Source organism: Hydra vulgaris, chromosome 02, assembly GCF_038396675.1.
Source record: "Hydra vulgaris chromosome 02, alternate assembly HydraT2T_AEP".
In the NCBI taxonomy this organism is placed as follows: Eukaryota; Metazoa; Cnidaria; class Hydrozoa; order Anthoathecata; family Hydridae; genus Hydra; species Hydra vulgaris.
In genome coordinates this window covers 66181675-66200874 of record NC_088921.1, presented here as the reverse complement: position 1 = coordinate 66200874, position 19200 = coordinate 66181675, and the positions used below count along the sequence as shown (strand labels likewise).

Sequence of the window (19200 nt, the reverse complement as noted above, 5' to 3'; positions counted from 1 at the left end):
TAGAGCTTCTGGACACTACAGACTTGGAAAAAATGGAGATATAAAGCCGGAGTCCTTTTAGGACTCCGCATCCCTGGTTAAAAGTAAGTCTAAGAAAAAAGGTAATTATGTTAATAATCCATAACTTTTAACATTTATTTACTTTAGGAGCATTATTATTAAGATTTGATACCTCATCTTCACTCACAGGATCAATCAAGAAGCTATTAGCTTTAAGCAATTAAAAAAAGTCATTATTTAAAGTTATATAAAGTTCATTTTGATGGTAAGATTTTTTACGGATAGAATTAAAATAATTATCAAATAAATTTGAAATAGTTGCATGGCCTGTGATGATATTTTCATTCAGATTTAGCTGAGGTGTTTTGTGTGATGATGTTTAGATATTTAAGATTTCTTTTATGGCTTATTTTGTTTTTATCCTGTTATTAAAATAAGTTATGTAGTATAATTTTTAACTACTTTTTAATAAGTTGCCAATTCTTAAACTCATTACTTCAAGTAATGATTCTGAGATAATACACTGTGACCTTAGATACAATTTTAGGCCAGATTTCAAATAACAGTCTTACATTTAAACCTAAAAAAAATAAAAATAAAAGCAAATAATATATAAAACAATGAAAATTTATTATTCTCTTTATTTTATTCATTCATTGTAAAATATTGAATGAAACAAAAATAAAAAACAGATATATTAAATTATCTTTTTTACTATGATATTTTTAAAACAATGAATGAAACAAAAATAAAAAATAGATTTTTAGATTTAAAAAAATATTCAAAACACATCAAAGGAGTGTTTCTATATTCTTAACAGATTGATTGTAAGTACCTTGCTAAGTACCTTAAAGACTATAAAAAGTTATTAAATCGCAATCACTGTACAATATTGAGTAACTTTGCAAAGAACTTCCAATTTATTGTTCAGGATTAAGTGCAAATTTACCACTGGAATAAATCACAATATACACTTTATCCTATTATTATATAGTATAAATCAAATGGTGTACTGATATCTAAGTCATTTTGGTTCCTTTCTGATGAAATTGATCATGATATATACTTTATTTTTAAAAAACAGCTTTTTTTTTTTTTTTTCATATCAATTATATTAAGGTAACTAATTACATTAAGACAAACACTCTTCAAGTTAGTAATATTAAATACTTTTCTGATGAATCTAGAGCACAATGCAAAAATTATTATTCTTTTTATTCAAAAAAATTTTGATATTGAAGCTGTATGGTTTTTTTTTTGCTACAAGTCATGGTAAGTCTGCTTGCCATGACATCGGTGACAGTAAAATAAACAACTGCATAAGCCAGTTTAAAAAGGACAGATTTAAGTATTGCTTGTATTTTGTGAAACCAATATAAAAAATATTCAATTTTATAATGGTTAATAAAACAAAAATAAATAAAGCTTGATTATCAACCAATCAATCAGAAGAACTTCCAGGAACAACATGCTTTCACCATTTTATACCAATAAATAAAGTACAATATTAAAATGAGGAATCAACAAAATAAATTTTAGACATTTAACATTGTGCAGATACCAAATGACCTGGTTGTGCAGCAGATTAATCATAATCATATGGATTATGTAGTTTGCAAATATAACAACTTTTAGTGGATTGGAATTATAACTAAAAAAGACATAAGAGAAGGTGATTATAAAGTTTAATTTATTCATCCACATGGTTCCAGTTCAAGCTTTTCTTGGCCACACAAGATCTCCCCTCTACAACAAATGGTGGTATATAAATTGAGCTGGCATATATCATTGAACAAAATAAACAAAATTTAAAGGTAAAATATGTTATTTTTTAAAATATATTTAAAATATAACTGTAAATATGTATGTAATAAAATATATCGTACGTTGTTTATGTATGTATGTATATAACTATCTAGAAAAGTATAAAAGTACAAAAAAATCCAGTTGTCAATATGAGTTCTTAAATAAATAAAAATTTAGGGGGAGCAGATTTAAATATCATAATTTTTTTAGACCTCAACTACATGTAAATTAAATAAGAAAGGCACACACTTTAAAGTACTTTGATGGTCTAAATGATAATTTTTTTAGCCTTTTTGCAACTTACAATATCAAACATCACTTTAAGCAAAATATATTATTGTATATTTTATCTTCTTCAAATACTGCCTTATTATGTAAACCTTATTTAAATGCTGAGTTGGCATTTATTGTTAGCTTATTTATGGCAAAATTGCATATATCCTAATTCTATAAAGGAAGGGAGGGGGTGGGGAGGATAGGATTAAGAAAAGTAAATGTATGCACACACATATACATATATACTTTTGTTTATGATTGTGTTGTTTAAACATATTTTAACACATGCCTTATAAAAACTTGTTCAACATTTGTGTAGTTTAAATGAGTTTCCAGGATGCCATTTTCTCTATTAAAATGTAACAATAAAAATTAAAGCAACTTTTTACATGAAATGCACTTGTTGGTGCACCAACAAAAATAATTTATACAAATAGATTAAAATGATGATAATAATAAAAACATTTACCAGAACTCGAAACAAAGCTATTTTTAGTAACTTCAGTTCTTGTGCCAAAATGATCATTGCCCTGTAATATATAATGTTAAATAACATAAAATATTATATCAATGTATTCAGCAAATAATGAGGACTAAATCCAGTCAATGTGCATTATGTATTGTGCTTGAAAAATTTTTTGAATAGAAGTTATTTTAGGAGTGTCTCAAAACCCTTCATTTTTGAATTGCTCCTTAATATTTTGAAAAAAAAAAGTTCTTTTAAAGTAGATTAACCTGGTACTCAAAAGAAGCCAAAAACTTAAAAAATTTCAAAAAAAAATCATTTTTTTTTTTTAAATGATTTTTCATATAATCATTGTTTTTTTACAAAAATCAGGTAAAAATAAATCTTTATCAAAAAATATTTAAAAATTCACTTATTTCATTTGTAGTTAAAAAGTAAATGGTTTAAAGGGATCCCAAACCTCTGAGACATTGTGTTCATATTAAAGAGAATGATAAAAAAAAAAGTTTGGGCTAAATTTTTTTGATTAAAATAAAAGAATAAATGCATACCAAGAAAAACTAACTTTTTTTGAGTCAAAGCTTGTCTTCTCTGTTTTGTTGTAGGCCAAAAGGTAAGCATAATATATAATCTACAGACTTGATAATTTATTCAAGCCCATTTTTTTCCTAGGAGTTTTATTACATGATGCCATTGATTTTTTTGTATGTTTACATAATCGACCTTTTACACAAACAAAAAAAGCAATGATGTCATGTACTGATCTTAGGAATAAAACGCTCTTGAATAAATTATCAGTCTGTAGATTGCAGGATATACTATGCTGACTTTTTGGCCTACAACAAAACGAAGAAGGCGAGCTTTGACTAAAAACAATTATTGTATGCGTAGTCATATAAGTCCTGCAGCAGCACCCGCTTCTTGAGAAACACACAATCTGTTAAAAAAAAAAACATGTAATCTTGGCACAACAAAGCAATTACTATACTTTTCAGATATAAATCTTTTTAAAAAACTTTGCTTTTAATATTTATTACTTTAAAGTTGTTTTCATTACTGAAAATGAATCTTTTTTAATCTTTTTTTAAGTAAAATGTTTTTTCAATGTACTTAAATAAATGTGTTTTTCAAAGTTTTCATTGAATGTGTTATTGAGTTGATGAGATAATTGAACCTTGGATTTTTGTATTTAACAAAATATAAGACTGTTTTCAAGCTCTAAAGATTTTTAGATGTATGACATTAGATGCCAACTTTCACTTTAAATGTTTTAGAAGTATTTCTGATACAAGATTCTGAAGTTTTAATCTTCATGCAATTTTTCTGTTACAAATATAAAGCTGTCCTTCACAATTATTATTTGCCTCTTTGTTGCTTACTGCTTTTTGACACATTTCTATGTACATTAACTTTAAAGTCTTACCAAATTATTTAAAAAGTCTTTAAATGTGACTAAAATAGTTATCATAAGCAATTTAATGCAATCTTTCATTGGAAATTTCCAAATTAATATATAAAATAATTATGAATAACAGTTATGTTAAAAAAAATTACAACAGAAAATAATTCAAAAGTTTGTGTTTCTTTTTTTTTTAACAAAATTATTAGTTATGCTTTTTGTTAAAACTAAAACTTACTTTTACTTATGTAACTTCCTTTGATAAAATTAAACTCAGAAGCATTTTTTTTAATATTGAAAGGTAAAAAAAATCAAAATTGATTTTTTTACAAAATAAGATATTTTAGATATTTGAAAAATTATAAATGATGTCTTAAAAATCATTAGTCTCAAAAAATGTTTTACAGAGTTACTGCTTATAATTTTTTTTGCACTTTTCATGACATACATAAAAAGCAATTTAGGGGTTAACAGAAAAAATAACACAAAATCAAATTATTATTAAAATGTTAGTTGTAATGTTAATTAAAAAAAAAAAGTCTTTATCAAATATGGTTACCTTTTAATGATATTTAAATACATACATACATACATACATACATACATATATATATAAAATAAATAAATATATATATATATATATACATATATAAATGCAGCACTTGACGCATGCAAAAGACAGAAAAACAGAAGTTGCAGGGGCTTCAGTACATACATCGAATGACAAATAGCCTGACTCGCAGCAGGGTGCTACTACATCGACTGAGGCTTTAGAATTAGCCCTTGGAATGAGAGTGACATTCAGCAATGCCGACCTAACAGCCGACCTCATAGTGTTGGAGATAAAATTTCAGACCTTGTTTCTATGAATTATTATAAGACCTTTGTATCAAATTTTTTTTGCCGGCCTTTAAAAAATTTAGATTGGCAAATTATTGCCGACCTCTAAAAGACTTAGGTTGGCAAATTACTGCTGACCTCATTTTTCCTAATTCCGAGGGTTGTATATAATTATATATATATATATATATATATAGAACCCTTAGATGTTGTCCGAAAGTTTTTTCCATATTTTGTTGACAAAAAGTAAAAATTAAAATGCAAGACCGGAATTTTTTTTTTTAATAATGATAGACTGCCTGCCCCAACCAAACCCTCAGTCGATGTAGCAGCACTCCCTTGCGGGTCAGGCTATTTGTCAGTCGATGTAGCAGCACTCCCTTGCTAGTCAGGCTATTTGTCAGTCGATGTAGCAGCACTCCCTTGCGAGTCAGGCTATTTGTCAGTCGATGTAGCAGCACTCCTTTGCGAGTCAGGCTATAAGATAGTTGATGTAGCAACACTCCGCGCATTATTTACAGTAAAAAAAATGAAAATAAAAACATTTTATTAAAAAAAATAAAAATAAAAACATTTTATTAAAAAAAAATAAAAATAAAAACATTATTTATATTGTTAAAAACATTCAGAATGTTTTAAAAACATTCTGATCAATTAAATTTGCGTTTTTGTGGGTTTTTTTATATAACAATTAATTTGTAATTAAATTAATGGTTTTGACTTTCGTCCAACACGAAAATGTTGGACGAAAGTCAAAAGTAATTAAAAGTGACGTATGTGTTGGCGTAAGAATCACTTTTTTCCTTCCGCTCTTCCCAAAGCCAACAAACTATAGATCTATATATATATATATATATATATATATATATATATATATATATATATATATATATATATATATATATATATATATATATATATATATATATATATAGGGTTGTATATAATTTTATATATATATAATTATATTTAGGGTTGTATATAGTGTGTGTGTGTTTGTGTGTGTGTGTGTGTTTGTGTGTGTGTGTGTGTGTTAGGGTGCATCACATTTAAAAAATTGATTTTGTCTGACACCTAATTGTGTTCTATATATCAAAAAAACAATGACTTTCAAAAATTTTAGAACAAGAAATATTTTTAGAGGTCCCCCGACACCTTTGAATATTTGACCAGTCCCTGATGATTTCAAAAAAATAGTTTTTTAAAAGTAGGTCATGTTGGGTCTCAAATTAAGTGATATTTTATAAAAATTTTAAAAATAATCATCATTTTATTAAAAGAAACTCACATTTGATTTTCATGCAATAAATATGACATTTTTAAAATAAAAATGAAAAAGGTGCATTTTTTGTAGTTTTATATATACATAGCAGTGAAATATAAAATGTTTTTTTTTTTTAATTATTATTTTTGAAATTTTTTAAAAATTTTGCTTAATTTGAGACCCAACATGACCTACTTTTAAAAAACTATATATTTTATAAATATTAGGAACTGGTCAAATATTCAAGAGTGTCGGGAGACCTCTAAAAATATTTCTTATTCTAAAATTTTTGAAAGTCATTGTTTTTTTGATATATAGAACACAACTAGGTGTCAGACAAAATCAATTTTTTAAATTGTTATTTTGTGATGCACCCTAGTGTGTGTGTGTGTGTGTGTGTGTGTGTGTGTGTGTGTGTGTGTGTGTGTGTGTGTGTGTGTGTGTGTGTGTGTGTGTGTGTCTGTGAATAACTTTAAATATATTTTACAAAATAGAGAGATCAATATACTTAATAAAAGAGAGAATAAATTAGTAGAAAATCACTTATCAAACTTTTTTCATTTTATACTGTTTCATCAATAAAGATTCGACAGAAAATCTTTTTTGATGAGTCTTAATTGATAAAAGTTTAAATTAGAAAAAGCCTGATTTGTCTATATTTATTTATACATATAAAGTTAATATTTTGGTATAAAAATAAATTTTTTAAAATTATTTTTGTTATTTTTATTTAGTTATTACTATATTTACTTATTACTTTTTATTTAATTATTATTTATATATTCCCTTCCAAATTTTAAAACTTCAACACGAACCACCTCAGATTTTAATGAAACTTGGTGGTTGGTTTATATCAATGAGCAGTTCCAGAAAACTTTAGCATAAAATCCTTTGTGGGTCATGAGATATGAAATTACAAATTCAGAACTATGAAATTTGGATAAAATGCATTGAAAACAATAAAAAATATATTGAACTTTTACAGATCAAACTTTGCATGAAACAGACGTTATTGGAATCAGTTATCTTCTTTATGTGGCCAAGTTGAAAGAAAATAGACTGCTTTATGAACTTGATAAAAATATCTTGATTTACTTTAGATATTTCCACAATATTGTCTTAAAACCATTTTGCATCATAAACGCATGATATATTACTTCCTGGTTAATAAGAAGCATAAACAGCATTGTAGAAAAATTTACATGAATATACATATTGTCTAATGACACCCATCTTATCTGTAAAGTAGTTGATAATTGTGCTGTAAAACAATGGTGGTTTCTTGTTTCTGGAATAGTTAAACAAGTAGCATAGCATTTTTTTATTTTAAACTTTATGCAATGTAATACGATTGCATCATTTGAAATCTGTTAAAAATCTATTCCTTTAATAATTTGTCTACATTAATTATACATTTTCTAAGGTGAGTTGATAAGATCTGTTAACTGTAAACTGGTCTGTGCTATAAGTCTTTTGATAGAGTCCCCAATGCCATCACAAGCACTCTTTCCATGCAATGTAGCAAAAAAATGCCATTCTGCAGATACCTCATGATCTTGTTCATGGTGTCATAACTTTAATATGATTTTATAATTTTTGTATTGTGACACTAAAATAAACCATCACTAAAATAAATGCAATGGTTAAAGTAAGGCGTCGACTTTGTTAAATGTTTAATTGCTTTATAAACGAAACAATGGACTGAGTTTGTATTGTGTTGCAAATGATCTGAGATGATACAAACACTTTTACATTTTATCTTATTTTCTTCCATATAGTAATACCAGCAATGTCAAGTAAAACTTGGTAACTTGGTAATTTAATTTTTAGATGCTGCAAATATGTTGCTTGATTTTTGACTATGTACTGATGGCCTCTTAATTAGTCTATTTGTTAACGAACTTTTCGAATAAAATCATCCACTGGAAGAGTTACATAAACTATATCATGTTTTTATTTTTATTTTTTTGCTTTTATCTAATGGTTAAAGCTGATTTCTTCCATGTTGTGTTTATAAAACAAAGTTGTAAACGTGTAAAGTGCATTATTAGATCTAAATTAACATTGATTTAGATCTAATGATGAAATTGCCATTAATTTTTAATAACTAAAAAGATATATTTAAATACAAGCTTTTAAATATAAAATAAGGTTTCTAAGAGTTTTTGCTCAATAAATAGATAAAAAATGAAAAAATTTAAATATAAAGATATAAAAGAACAATAACATGTCTTTTGTCACAGCTCTTAAATGTTCATGATTAGTTGTGTGTTGCATAAAGACACTTCATGCATCAAACATAAAACTAGAGACACTGTGTAAGAAGAAATGTTCAACTACAATTTTTTCTATATTCTGGCCAAAAATATACATGTTAAAAAGTAAATAATGGAAGGGGAAAAAGGGGTGCTATGGCAATTTAAAAACTGAGTTTAATTCAAGTTCAAGATTTATTTCTGGTATGATTATGAAATACTTTTACATATAAACATACTTTGTATTACAATATATAATATAAACTAAAGTACAACAACTCTATATTTATTGCTTATAATGCATATTGTGCAAATTTCATAGTTCTGATATTGTAACTTTCCACATGAGTAACCACTATTCTTCTTTCTGAAATCATTGTAATAAAATCGATTAAATCTGTTGAAAAAAATTCTTACTAAAATCAGTGTTGATCCTAGGCTACCGTTGGTTTAAAGTGAAGGCACAATTTCTTAAGTTTTAGCTGGAGACATTATTAGGAGTTTTGTACTGAATTATATCTTTTAGTACTGAATTATATCAATTAGAACTTTGTACTGATTTATATCTTTTAGTACTGAATTATATCAATTAGAACTTTGTACTGATTTATATCTTATAACTAAATTTCTAAAAATTTGGAAGTCTACCATTTATTTAAAAAAAAAATGTTTTTTCACTTCTTAAATAGCAGGGTTTGTATATTGACCCATCAAAAATCAACTTTCTATAATAGCAAGAAAAATTTTTAGGTTTTTTAGGTAGCCATTATGGATAAAATGTGACATTCCAAAAATTGATGTCAAAGTTTTATTAAACAAAGTCTAGATTTGCATAAAATAAAAAAAAATAAAAAGTTTTCTGAAAAACTTTTCAACATATAAAGCTTTAAAGTATGAACAAAACATGTTTTTGCTAATGTTTTTATTTTTTAAAAAATCAGAAATTTCAAGTAACCATATTTCATGAATTACAAAAGATTTTAAGTTGAAATTATTGAATCTGCTTTTCTCATTGATACAAACCAATCCACCAAGTTTCACAAAAATCTGAGGTGGTCCATGTTGGACTTGGTTCATTTGGCATGTAATGACTCATGTATATATTGTGACGTTAGAATAATAGAGTTCTATCTCCCTTTAGTAATGTTGAGAGAATTTAACAATAAAATATAAATTGGTATAAGACAAAATAGCATATTGGTAGATGAGAGATATAAGGTTCTACCTCCTAATTTTCAAAAAAATTTAACTTTGTATTCTTATTTATATTATTTTTGTATTCAAAATTATATAATTTTAGTATATTAATCTTATTAATAATAAAATATTTATATAATAATTAAAAACATGTTTTTGTTTTTACATTGTTAAAGGGATTTTAAGTGCCAAGACAACTTATGTTTATATTGTAAATAAACATTAGAAATACAGTTTTGAGTTTATCAAAATTACCGAAACAATTTATTTATTGAGTTATTAAGGAAAAACATTTGTTGTTTTGCCATTATACTTCTGATTGAGAGGTTAATATTAACTTCATTAATCTGCATAGTTCTTTCCAATGAAAATAAATCTGGTTTGAATAATAAATGTACTTAACGCAGAGTTTTTAAGCAGATTTACTTAGATTGGGTTTACTTCTTTTTTAATAAAATCGTTTCGCATATAAGTTCAATTGGAAACTTTCGAAAAAATAAAAATTATAGTTAAACGAAGAATACCGCTTTTCTGCTTTGTTTTATTTTTATTTCCATTACATTTTTTAACATTTTGTTATTATTTTCTTACTAAATCCAAAGAAAAAAAAAATTAAAATAGATTTTTAGTTTTAAAACATTATCATTATCAAAACAAACAAACATTAGTATAATTTTGAAATTTACATATCTTCTATTTATAACACTAATATTAGTTTTAATTATACAATAAAATAAATATAAGTTAGACTTTTAAAACGTTTACTTATCATGTTTGTATAATCTCTCTATGTTTGTTTTTTCTCTCTATCTTTGTGAATATTTTTACTTAATATACATAAAGGCTTGGACAGGAATGGCATGTGATTGCATTCTGTAACTGACCAAACTAATAATTTTTCTTTACAAATTGACCACAGATGTTTTAATGTTTTAACAATTTAAATGCAATAAAAAATCATTACTTTATGAATAACAATTAACTGTTAATCTTTTCTAACGTTTTAATTTTACGCGAAGGCTTTAAAAAAAATAAAAAATTAAGATTGTTTAAATAAACACATTTTGTGTAAATTAAATATGTAAATATTTTTTTAGTAGGCATGTGATTTTTATGATCAATTCAAACATTTTTCCATGTCTTTTTAAAAATCTTTCATAGGATTACTTTTTTTAAATAATTTAAATTATGAATAAGTTTAATTAAAATCTTCCCGTTGCAATAAAATAATTTAATTGCTTTATTTTTTTTGTCTCTATTTTTACTAAGAATTGTCTGAAAGCTTTTAGTTTTTAAACTTGAATTACTAATGAAATGATTAAAAATTACTATTTTAAAAAGACTACATCAAGCCTTCCCAGAAAACATGTGCAGTTTTTTGTCTTGTATGACCACACGCAGGTATTTTATTTTAGACAACTTGGTCACAGCTGTTTGCAAGTTTTGTAATAATCATTGCGGAAAAAGTTTTAAAAACAAAAAAACCAAAACTAAAAAAATAGGAAGTAGAAAGAAATTTAATTATAAAAAATAAAAAAAAATTAATAATTTAAATAATTTGTGTACTGTTTTTATTTTTGTTTCTTTAGAGTGGTTGTTATATTCAGCAACAAAAGTCAGGTCAGGTTATCCTGCTACTGTGGTCAGGTCAGGTGATCCTGCTACTGGTAACATGTAACCCAGTACAATCTGCTTTATGTCCTGCTGCCTTGTAATATATGCCTTTTTAGGCAAAGGCTAGGAGATGCCAACTCCAACTTAAAACACCCCCAGATGTTAAATACATCCAAATATTGTCTTGTAGAAGGCCTCCTAGGCAAAGACTTAAGAGGTAAACAGATTCCATCAGTTGACCAGCCTCGCACCCCTTCTTTATCTATTAGGCTGGCGCAGATGTATTTTTAATACATTGTTTCTAGTTTAGGATGTTGAATGGTGGATCATCTTGACTCAATGCATGGGTTTTGCTAGTGTCTCTATTTCTATTATTAGGCAACTCATTCTATTATCTCCTAATGAGGGTACAGCTCTAAAACTCAGTTTTATGGTTCTAAGGCCGGCTGGTAGTCAGGTTTCCTGAAAAATATCAAAGTATTAACAGTGCCATGTTGCACATGGATGGTGTCCCTGTTTGTACTTTTGGTGTGCATTGCCAAGGCCACATTTGGAGCCATTTGTTAGGGTTTAGGGCTTATTATTAGTAATGTGGCAATTGCTGGGGCTATTAAACAGTGTTCTGAGTACTATTTATGCTTTGAGTCAAGTTCTTCAACAAATTTAAAAATGAATAAAGTACCAAAAACACAAAAAACCATTATCAGTCTTATCTCTTACAAAGTGCACCAGACCTACTTGCTCTTTGTGAGATTAATTTGAGTTCAGATGTCTCATCTTGCGATCTTAGTATTGATGGTTATCTTCCTTTAATTCGTAAAGACTCCAATAGCCACATGCTTGGCCTGGGCATTTACATTCTGATTTTCTTTATGATGGCCCTTGGGTAGAAATCTTTTGTCTTTCTGTTGACAAACGTGCTTCTTATATAACTTTATGGATTCAAGCTGGCATGGAATTTTTTATTCCCAATCGACGACTCCAGGTCAAGCCTCGCTCTTCCCCGTGGTTTTCCTCACATTGTGCTGCTGAAATTGCCAGTTGAAATCATTACTTTCATATCTATCAGCAAAACAATTCTCTAGATAACAGACATCTGTTTATTACTGCTAGAAACCACTGTAAAAAGGTTTTGTCTAACACCAAAGCCCGCTATTCTCAGGTCATGAAATCTCGTAATTCATCACATAAATTTGGTTCTCGTGACTTCTGAAGAATCTTTAACAATATCAATAATAAGGGTAAATCTGCAATTCCACCTCTCTTGTATGGTTCGTACTTTGTCACCTCTCTTAAAGACAAAGCTGAATTGTTTGCTATGAACTTTTCATCAATATCATCTCTTTATTCCATTAGTTGCATTCTACCTGATATTGCCAACAAACAGGTTGATATTTGCTGGACATTCATATCTAAAGTGACTTTCTGCTCGGACTCTTCTACAGCTTGTGGCCCGGACAACATACCTGTGATTGTCTTGCAAATGTGTTCTCCAAAGCTGTCATATATACTATCAAAACTATTTAACAAGTGCTTATCAGAGTCTTGCTTTCCAGCTTGCTGGAAAGCGGCATCTGTTATCCCTATCTTCAAAAATTCTGGAGAGCGATCTGATTCATCTAACTACCGTCCCATTAGTCTTCTTCCTATTATAAGGAAGGTTTTTGAATCTTTAATTAACAAACATTTAATTTCTCATCTTGAGTCTGATAACTTCCTTTCTAATCATCCATATGGATTTCGATCTTCTCGTTCTACAGCTGATTTGCTAACTGTAATAACCGATAGGTTTTATCATGCATTAGATAAAGGTGGAGAGGTTAAGGTCATCACTCTTGACATCACTAAAGCTTTTGATAAAGTTTGGCATGCTGGTCTTCTCCATAAGCTTTTTGTTTATGGTGTATCTGGTAACATCTTTAAGATTATTGAATCCTTCCTTTCCAATCGTAGCATAAGAGTTGTCCTCGATGGACAACACTCTTCTTCTTATTCCGTAACTTCAGGGGTTCCTTAAGGTTCTATCCTTGGCCCTATACTCTTTTTAATTTACATTAACGATCTTCCAGATATTCTCACATCTAAGGTGGCATTGTTTGCTGATGATACTACCATTTATTCTTGTCGTGATAAGAAACCAACACCCTCTGATTGCTTGGAGGGGGCATTTGAGCTTGAAAAAAGGACCTCACTTCTGCTACAGCATGGGGCTCACAGTGGCTGGTGAACTTCAATACAGATAAAACTCAATTTTTTTCAGCCAATTGTTATCGCAATAATTTAGATCTTCCTATATTTATGAATGGTAATGTACTCGATAAGTCATCCACTCTTCATCTTCTAGGATTAACTCTTACTTCCGATCTTTCTTGGAAACCATATATCAAATCTGTTGCAAAATTAGCATCTGCTAAGGTTGCATTTCTTTATCGAGCTCATCACTTTCTTACTTCAGATTCTATTCTCTATCAATATAAATCTCAAATCCGGCCTTGTATGGAATACTGTTGCCATATCTGGGGCGGATCTTCTAATGACGCTTTCTCTTTTAGACAAGATGCAAAAACGCATTGTAAACATAGTTAGACCTGCTCTTGCAGCCAACCTCCAACCATTATCACATCATTGTAATGTTGCTTCTCTTTCTCTTTTCTACAAATACTATAATGGGCACTGCTCTAAAGAGCTAGTGTCTCTTGTGCCATCTACTAAAAGTCATTCTTGTGTTACTCGTTATTCAATTAAGTCTCATCCTTTTTCTGTGACTGTTCCTAAGTGCTCTAAAAACTCTTATTCCTCAAGTTTTTGTCCTCGAACATCAGTCCTTTGGAATTCGCTTCCTTCATCTTGCTTAATAATTTGCAATCCTTTAAGTGGTCTGTCAATCTTTAACTCATTCTACAATCTTAATCTTTTCTCTTTCAGAAACTTCCAACTTTAATTAGTAGTTGCTTGCAGCCTTGTTGGAAGCGAAAATGTTTAAAGAAAAAAATTAGATAAGGTGAAGCAAAAAAAACAAAAAACATTTTCAAGTCTGCAATAAAAAAGAATGATTTTCCAAATAAGTTATAAAAAATAACACAATAAACTTGCAACTGCAAAAGTAATAACACTTTAGTCACTAACTGCATTATAAAAGTAATAACACTATAATAGTTTTATTACTTTTATAATGCACTTACAACTTTTATAATTTATTCTTTGTTCAAACAAAATAAGTAATTCCAAATTCTAATTGAAGGAGAAAAGCATCTAGAAAAATAGAATGGATATTTAAATAATATTTAAAACTTAAGGAACTTAAACAACTATATAAAAACATACTGTATAAAAAGTTTAGCATTATGAAAAATGTTACTAATGGTCTGTAAAAACGTGCATTAATTTTAAAATCAACCAATAAAAGTTTGGTATTTTTCATAATGCTAAACTTTTTATAAAGTACAATTTTATAAAAATGTTTAAGTGATTTGTAAATGTTACTGAAGGTTTTAATAATATTTGAATATCCGCTTTATTTTTTTCTAGATGTTTTTCTACTCTATTTAATGTTTAGAATTGCTAATGTTGTTTGAACAAAGAATAAACTTTAAAAGTAATAAGTGCTTTGTAAAAGTAAAAACACTATTATAGTTTTATTACTTTTATAATGCAGTTAGTGACTAGAGTGTTATTACTTTTGTAGTCGTAAGTTTATTGTTTTGTTTTATTTTTTATAACTTTCTCGCTAACTAACTAATAATAATTTGCCCCATGAAAACAAAGTACATGGCTTTGCAAAAACTAAAATTTTGAAGACCAGATATTTTTCCAGAGTTAGCAAATCACGATTAACCCTTTAATTAACCCTAGATATATACTTGTTACTCTAAAATTATACAAATTTGTTTTACAAATAGATGACAATTTATATTTTCACCTTCTAAAAAAACTAATAAAATATGGGAAAATCATTCTTTTTAATGTTTAAAACTGTTGTTTTTTTATTGCTTCGACTTCGAAAATAACAACCACTATGAAGAAACAAAAATAAAAACAGTACACAAATTATTTAAATTATTGTTATTATTATTTTCTATTTAAGTTTATTTCAATATCCTATTTTGTTATTTTGCTTTCTTTGTTTTTAAAACTTTTTTCACCAACACATAATAAAACTTGCTAACGGCCGTAACCAAGTTGTCTAAAATAAAATAATCATGCATGGACATACAAGATGAAAAACCGCACGCATTTCCTGGGAAGGCTGGCAACATTACATTAAAAAAAAAATTTTCTTCGCAACTTTAAAAAAAAAAAGTTAATACAATTTTAAAATATTATATTTATTTCATTTCAATAATTTAATTTCAATTTTTAAATAAACAACAATTTATATAAAAAATTTTCATTTATTAAACAATCATTAGAAGTAATTAGTAAAAGCGTTTAATGTAAGTTTAATAAAATGTTTCAAAAGATAAGTTTTAAAGTAATTTATTTCAACCGCAATTAAAAACGTAACAAAAAGTAAATTTCGCCTTGAGTTTGAGTTTTTGAGTTTTGAGATATTTTAAAGCTCATATATTTTCTTTTTCGTGAGGAATCGTTTTCTTTTTCTTTTTTTTTTATAGATGTTTCCTTGCCATATGTTGTGGGAGCCACACTATACCAATATACCATCTTTAACAAATTTTTACTGCTTCTGGCTGTAATATGCTTGATTGTGCCATGATAACATTCAACAATTTCATTTCCAGATGGCCTGTAAGCGCAAAAAAAAACAGGATAGAAAACTCTCTATTATGCGCATAATTCACCAATGAGTTTTGAGAGAAAAGCCTTGCTGTAGTCAAGCAGAATTTGACAGGGAGTAACTCTTTCTCAAAAAATTTCTTTTAAATGGAAGCACACTGTTTTCCTTCTTCCTATCTACTTAGTGCAGATTCCACCAATAAACATCTTTTAAACTTTATAGGACGGTTTCGATATCTTTTCTCTAAACTTTCTCCTTTGAGTATATCTGTTTATCAGATAAAGAATTCAATTGAATCCAAAGAAACGATGATTATGAAACAATTTATTTTTTATTCAGTTAGTATTAGGTACTTTTATTCTATCATTATAAGTTTTATAAAAGTTTATATATGAAGCCTTTCTTCTACATAAAAATTAATTGCATAAGGGAAACATTTTATTTTCCTTATTTCATCTTTAATAACTCAAGTGTATGTTACTTTTAAAACCTTTTTTGCATTGACATCATAATCAACTATAAAAACACATTTATCAAACCAGTATTAAAAAAAAAAAAAATTAAAGAGCCAGAATTTTTATTCGAAAAAGAAAAAAAAAGTCTCTAAAATTATAAAGTTTCTGCTAATATCTCAATAAATTATTTATTCTGGAAAGTTTAATAAGCATATATACAAATAAATGTAAGATTAATTATAAAACATAAATAACATTAAAAACATTGTTTATCAATACAAACAACAACTGTAAAATGATAAAACAATTAAAAACTGAAAGTTAAATTATCTCAACATTAAAAAATGAAGATAAAACACTATTATTCTAAAGTCACAATATATACATATATATATATATATATATATATATATATATATATATATATATATATATATATATATATATATATATATATATATATAAAATTTAAGCGACATCTTTAATAGTATGTGTAATAATATTATAAGCATTAAAACATATACGGTATCATACTATTTATTTCTTTTTTAAGTAATATTTCGGCTCATATAGTGAGAGCCATTATCAAACTAAAACTCTAAAACTTTAAAAGCAAATTTTATTTTAAACCTTGTTTTAGTTTGATAATGACTCTCACTATGAGCCGAAATATTACTTAAAAAAGAAATAAATAGTATGATACCGTATATGATGTTTTAATGCTTATAATATATATATACATATATATATATATATATATATATATATATATATATATATATATATATATATATATATATATATACATATATATATATATATATATATATATATATATATATATATATATATATATATATATATATATATATATATATATATATATATATATAATTGTATTCTAAGAGCAACTAAATAAAAAATAATTAAAAATTTGAAAATTTTACTAGGTCAAAAAAAAAAGTTACTTTATGGAAATAAGACAAAATACTTAGGCAAAAAAATGGATAATTTGTATGATATTTTTTTAATTAGCTGAAGTTAATAGTGAATATAATATAAAACTAGCTTAACAATTATTGGTGGATTAGAAATAAAATAACTGTATTCCATTTTCTATTTTAGTTATAATTATATTTACCTAAATATGTCCCACATAAGTGCTAAAGGAGCATTAAAGAGAAAAGCAAACAACTTAATACCACCGTGTTCAAAGGAATCTCGGGAACTGCTTGCTTCAGCAGCGCCTTATGGATTACGGACTAAATCCTTAGCCAATTTCAAGACTATTCCAGAAGTCCGCCACATTCTTGGCTACTATCACCATCTAGCTGACACATGCCCCGCACCACCATCAAGAGCTGTTATGCAAATAATAGCAAAAGATTTGGAGCAGTTCTGGAATGTGAAATTTAGCATGCCCTCAGTATCCAGAGCTGACATCACAAAAAAATTGAATGAAGTTGTGAATGCTTATAAATTAAGTTTGAAGAGAAAATCGAATATGGATTTTTTTATGCCATTTGATATCCTTAATAAAAATATAAAGCTAAAGAGGGAAGAGCAGATCTTCTACAATCATCAAATGGATGATAGAAAGAGCTGTGTATTAACCAGCCAAACAGTTGTTGAGCATCCTGCTAACAGGCAGTTGATACCAAAAAACATGGATCTTGATTATGTAGAGCAACTGTACACAGAGTCAAGCTCTGGAAATGATGATAACGTTGATGATTTTCAGCCTTTGTTTGAACGACCCAAACGGAAGTTTAAATCAAAGGTGAGTAATAATAATTTTTGGAAATAAAAAAAGTTTTTTTATTAAATTTATATTAATTTTACTTTTGGTTTAAGGCGATGCCAATTGCCATTATGTGCGCAGAAGCTGGTATCTCAACCCACAAAGGAGTTAGTGTAACTCGCTCATTAAGTTATTTCCATAGTGACATTCCAACTCCAAATCAATCGGCTATTTTTAAAGCTGGTAAAAGGTTGCAAGTCACAACTCTACTTAAACTTAAAGAAGCTTTGTCTGTTCAATTATCCTTTATATTACACTTTGATGGAAAAGGTGTGGCACCATATGATTATGGGATTAAAAAAGTGGAACGCATGGTCATCGCCCTTCAGTCTGATGGACCAATATTTTGGTACATTGGCCTCAAAACATTACATACTAGCGGAACTTCTAAAAATCTAGCCGCTTTGATAACGGAAACATTGTTAGAGTATAATGTTGTGCATAAAATATCCCTTATAATTTGTGACACCTGCTCTGTCAATACAGGTTAGTAAAATTAAAATTACTTATTTTTAAATAATAAAATAATACAATTAAATAAGTTATTCCATTTTACTTCAGGTGGATCTTATGATGGTTCTGGTGGAGTAGTAGGGATTTTAAGATCTAAGCTATTTAACAGGCCCGTTCCTTATTATGGATGCAATGCTCACATTTTGGACCTTGTTTTGAAAAAAATGGTAATTTTCCACTTGCCAACACCATCAAAATCGCCTACTCTAACTGATTTTAAGTTCATTCGAAAACTAAAAAATAAGTATCCGCAATTGAAAGAATCATACAATATCCTGCATAAAACACCTCATCCTCCTCCTACTGTAAAAACCTGGAGAGATGATTATAAGCTATTGGCTAGGTTTGTTTTATTAAAAATTATTATTTTCAATATCAATGATTTGTATATGTGATGAATGCTTGATCCATTTTATTGTTTATTTTTCCAGGTTATGTATTGCATTTAGGCACTATTTGGACACCAATATTTTACCCTAACTGCAGCTACCAACGAAATTACCAAGTTCTCACTCAGCAAGGTGGAACAGCAGAGCAATATATGTCTTGTTAGGCTACTTTCTACTTCCTGAAGAACGA

At 27.5% G+C, this 19200-nt stretch overlaps 1 protein-coding gene across 5 annotated transcripts in view; it reads right to left on the bottom strand.

Annotated features, from left to right (window-relative positions):
• LOC100199249 (uncharacterized) overlaps positions 1-19200 on the bottom strand; it is a 98766-nt gene that overhangs the window by 61053 nt on the left and 18513 nt on the right. For all 5 annotated transcript variants that reach the window (XM_065791733.1, XM_065791735.1, XM_065791737.1 and 2 more), the window contains exon 3: positions 2552-2612. In XM_065791733.1, coding sequence (XP_065647805.1) covers positions 2552-2612 — 61 coding nt within the window. The remainder of the gene's footprint in view (positions 1-2551; positions 2613-19200) is intronic.